The sequence below is a fragment of the Cariama cristata genome, unplaced genomic scaffold (genome assembly GCF_000690535.1).
Source record: "Cariama cristata isolate BGI_N322 unplaced genomic scaffold, ASM69053v1 scaffold19763, whole genome shotgun sequence".
In the NCBI taxonomy this organism is placed as follows: Eukaryota; Metazoa; Chordata; class Aves; order Cariamiformes; family Cariamidae; genus Cariama; species Cariama cristata.
This window is the reverse complement of record NW_009609167.1, coordinates 42,354-47,199: the sequence shown is the minus strand read 5'-3', so window position 1 is coordinate 47,199 and position 4,846 is coordinate 42,354. Positions and strand designations below refer to the sequence as shown.

At 54.1% G+C, this 4,846-nt stretch overlaps 1 protein-coding gene across 1 annotated transcript in view; it reads left to right on the top strand.

Moving 5' to 3' along the window:
* Positions 1-342: 342 nt before the first annotated feature.
* NCOR2 (nuclear receptor corepressor 2) overlaps positions 343-4,846 on the top strand; it is a gene marked incomplete at both ends in the record, with an annotated part of 44,806 nt that continues 40,302 nt past the window's right edge. The window contains one exon of the mRNA XM_009697453.1: positions 343-485. Coding sequence (XP_009695755.1) covers positions 343-485 — 143 coding nt within the window. The remainder of the gene's footprint in view (positions 486-4,846) is intronic.

Below are 4,846 nucleotides of genomic sequence, written 5' to 3'. Positions count from 1 at the left end.
AAGTTCTCCTGGGCATGCCAGCACCTCCTGCAGCCGTCCCAAGGGGAAGGGAGCACCGCTCACCCTCCTGACTGCCCAGTGGCTGGCTGAGATGCGGCTATGAGACATATTTTGTTCCGGAGGCGGTCAGCATAGTGCCTTTTTTCCCCTTGGAAAGAAAAACAGGCTCTCGTAGGTCATCCCCTGGCCTAGGAAGCCATTCAGACGGCTGCTAGTGACCATATTGTTCCTGTGGAGTTTGGCTTGCACGGAGGATGTTTCCTATCCTACGTGGATAGTACTGCCCTTGTGTGAGCGTATCTGGTGTTAAACCCTTCTCCTTTCTCCCTCCTCCGACCACAGGTCTCCTTGAGCATGGGCGGAACTGGTCAGCCATTGCCAGGATGGTGGGCTCCAAGACCGTGTCGCAGTGCAAAAACTTCTACTTCAACTACAAGAAGAGGCAAAACCTGGACGAGATCCTACAGCAGCACAAACTGAAAATGGTGAGAGCCCCATCTCAGCCCGTGCTGGGCACCTTATATTTTTCCTAGCGTGTGCTTGCGTGCTTCCCACAGCCAAAGGGGTCTTTATCATCTCGAGTGAAAACTCTGGGGAGCAGGGAGCGGTGCAGGAAAGGGTTGTCTACCCATCTATCCCCGGGAGGTCTGGAGGAGGGAGAGCTGCTGCGTGGGAGATGCCTGGGTGTCTGGAGCACGGCTGGTACGCAGGGAGATAAGGAGCAGAAGGAGGAACGGGGCTGCGGAGCGTTGGCCAGGCCGCAGGCTTGATCCCAGCTGTGCAGATGCTTTGATGCCGGCGAGGTTGTGCTGTTCCACCCCAGTGAGCGGAGAGCCCGGCTGAGGCACGCAGCTCTGCGCCTTGCGGGGACCGCAGTTACCTGATAAACTCCCGGTTCGCCCCAAAGAAATTCAGGGGTTTAGGACAACACGAGGAAAGGCTGGTCCTGATAAGGATGTCAGTTGTCTTTGGGGCTGCAAGCAGATGCGCACGCCTCTCTGTGCCTCAGTTTCCCCGTTCAGAAGGAAACCACCTCTTTGAACACTGCTTGTTTTCTGGCATGTGGTGCAGGGTGTGAATGAAGTGGGGCTTGTTTGGTGTTCTGGAGACAGGACAGACTGCTAAGAGCAGCTAGCGATTATAATTATTTCATTTGTAGAGTATCCTGGGGTTCCCAGTTTCTGGCTAATAGAATTCACATGGCTAAACCCCCAAGGGATGCTTTGAAAACGCAAAGGACAATGTTCAATGCAGGAATCTCTCCAAGCAAGCTATTACAGCAAGAGTAAAAAGAAAGACAGGAAAACGTTCAATGACTCACCCAGGAATTTAATATCCTAGTCAGTCTATAGGAATGAGAGAAAGAGAAGACATTGGTGATTCTTTTTTATTAATTCTCTATGCACAGAGACACTCCTGTGTTCCCATGTTTCACTGAATTGTTTTTAGAAACAAAGCAAACAAACTATATAAAAGACCCCAAAACCGATATAAAGACTGGAATGAAATGTGCATCAAGCCCTCTGAATATAAAATGTTACATTAGAAAGATATCATTGTTCATTACTGGGAAGAATCTGAAATAAGATCATACAGCTTAGCTGGCAGTGGAGCTGGTGTATATTAATTTACTCTGCTTCCTAATGTTGCAGAAATTATATCACGGAAGTGTTTTTCTGCAGAACCACATTTTTTCCTGCATCCGTCCCTCCAAGGCAGCCGCTAGACTTCTCCAGTCTTAATTGTTCACTCTCACTTGCAGTTTATATCAGCATCATCATTTTATTTTTTGAGCATTGGAGGCTATGGGATTCGGTTGTGGAGAAGAACAATGCACGTTCAGCTGTTATTTATTGTGCTCTATTGTTTTGTGGCAACAGCAGATGCCAGAAAGCTGAATAAAATAAAAGAACAACTGAGATTAAATTGCCATAGACCTTCCTTCCTGACTCCTAAATATATTCCCGAGCAAACTGAGCCTCCAGATCTCATCCTCTACCCGGTAGTCAGCTGTGACCTCTGCGGAGGAAGCACGTGGCGAGGCAGCGTGGCATCGCCTAGTTTTGCCATGACATCCCAGATTATTCCCTGACCTCACCACCAGCAGCTATGGCTGATCATGTGTGGGGAAACACAGTGGCTCTGCTTTTCTTCCTCTTGCTTAATGAGAGTAAACTTAATTAGCAGATCTCATTCATTTCCCAAATGGGGCTCATTAATATTGTAGCCTCCTCTTCCAGGTAGGTGTGACACCGGGTTTCAGCAGCGTGCAGGCGACTCGGAGAAGCTGCGGGGACAGGCAGTGACCGGTGCGGGATGGGAAGCAGAGCCTGGCAAAGTCCCTCTGTCCCCAAAACGTGGCATAGCGCAGTGCAGAGCAGGATGTCCCCGTTCCCCATGCTGAGACAGTACTGCGTGGGATGGGGCCGGGCGTTTCGGTGGCCCCTTTTCCCCTTGTGTGCTGAACCCCGGCTGGCCAGAGCCAGGGGAGCTTTGGGGACCTGGGGGGAACCTTCCCTCGGAGCATCCAGGGAGCATCCAGCGTTAAGAAGGAGAAGGATTTGGGTTGCAACAGGCAAAGGTGTGTGGTGTGATGATGCTCCTTTTTCCGCCTCTCCAGAGCCCGTATGGTCCGTAGACTCCTACATGCTGTGTTTGGGGGTTTAATTTGAAGACACATCCATTTTCTGGAGGGGTTCTCCCCCTGGAAAAGAGTACACAGGAGCCAGGGAGCTGCACATGGGCTGTGCCTGCTCACAGAGCCCCATTTCCCCTCTCCGCCGAGCTGCTCAGCGCTCACGAGACCCTTCTCCAGCCTGTTTGAGGAGGGGAATCCCGCTGTGGTCCTGGCTTAGCAGGGCTGGGTGCCACAGGTCCTCACCCTCCTCCCTCTGCAAGCACCCCCATGGATCGGGGTGTCCCTGCCAGCCGGCGGCACCGTGGGACAGGCAGGCTGTTAGTGCTGGGGCAGGGTCAGGCCACCTTGAGGCTTTGCTTTATCTGCCTTGCTGTGTGTTTTGGCTTGGTTTTGCTGCCGAGCGGCTCGAATCTGTCCCAGGCATCAGCGTCACTTAGCCTTGACCTTCTGCACGCTGCCCTCTCTAATCTCGGCATTTAAGGAAAGCAGGGCATTGGGATACATGGTGTCCTCAGAGCTGCTCTTTTTGTTGGTGGTTGGAGATTAGGGACTATCTTCACCGGGACCTCTTTGCGGTGTGATTGTCGCTTCGGTCTAGTGACTGCTGGCTTGTGCAGCAAAGATGGGCGAGTTATCTCCTGGGCTGGTGCTGGGCCTGCTTGGAGGACCAATCTTTTGGCCCCCTCTGAGCAACATCTCTGCAATTCCTTGCTTCTTTGGGTGGTGCTGGCTTCGCACAGCAAAGCTGCTTCAGGAGGACAGCGTGGTGGCCCCTTCTTCTGGAGGGTGAATAAGTCTGCCTTGCCTTGGTGCAGAGCCTTGGTCTTGGGATGGGGAACTGAGACCCTCTTCACCACGGTGGGCAGAGAGGTGCTGCCTTGGGGGGTCATCTCTCTGTCCCTTCCCATCGCTGCTGGCTGCTCCCGCAGCAGAGCAGGGGAGTCACTCTGTGGTTAGACCTAGTCCTGGTGCGTTGTCAAATACGTGTCATTACGTCACTCCGGTCTGGGACTGCTTGGTCCTGCTTTTAGGACAGGCTGAGACCGATGCTGATGGGTCGTACCCATGTCGGTAGTGGGGTTTGGAAGCTGTTTTGGCTGTTGCTGCCACGTCAGGTGGCGAGTGAGTACAAGGAGAGCCCAAATTTGTCAGGACGGCTGCTCTGCCTGTGAGGCAGAAGGCTAGAGAGATGTCGTGCCTGAGGGCTGGTGGCATCTCCATCTCCTCCTCCAGGACAGATGGTGCAGGGGAACTTGAGCGGTGGGAGGCAGTGCCCAGCACCCAGGATGGCAGGAGGAGAGGTGGAGGAAGAGCTGCCCATCCCTGCCAGGCTGGGAGTCAGCACGATGGGGACTGGCTGGGGACCAGGTGCCGGGGAGGACAGCGTGGAGGAGCAGGCACAGAACGACCCCTCGTGCAGGGTTTGATGTCCTCGCTGTGCACAGCCTGTCTCCTCAGTGGTCTTGGCTCAAGTGGCACCAAGTCTTGGATGCTCCTGCAAAAACACCTGGTGGCAGGCAGAGAGCAGAGAACCCATGGGCTGAAATAGGACAAAATGAGCACCAAAGTGCCCATAGCAAATGGTCCTGGCACCTTCCCATGGCCTCGGTGGTAATCACTTGATTTAAGAGTATGCTGTGATGATGGGAGATGTCTGGTCCCAGGCATGGCTGACAGAGACTTCCATGTCCACCGCAGTCGTGGTTAGGAAGCCATGTCAGCCGTGGAGGCCCCGTGGCTGCTTATGGAGGCAGAGCAGCAAGGGACCCCTTTCCTGGACGGGGTGCTTGGAGCAAAACCGCACGAGGGGGCCGGAGCTGTTGGCATTATGAGAGGCGAGGTGGTAGCTTGAACATATCTCTAGATGTAGGCAGGATCTGCTGCCTGGATTTCACATCATTTTCCCTAAATACCAAGAGTGGGGACTGCTGGGAGAGGGACCCACGATGCCCCCGGGACAGCTCGCTGCTCCGCTCTGCCAGCAGCCGCCGGCCCCGGGCTCTGGCCAAGTAGGGTGCTGAGGCAGAGCCTGGTTCCCAGCGAATTCCCCAGCGAGGAGCCTGCTCCTGCCCGTGGCTGAGTCACAGACCCGTGAGTAAGAAGCAGAGAAGTCTTTGCCATAGTAACGTCAGCGCTTTGTCACCGCATTAGTGTGATGGGGAACTGCTGCTTCAGACAGAAACGTGCGGTTGCTGAATCGCTGCCGCG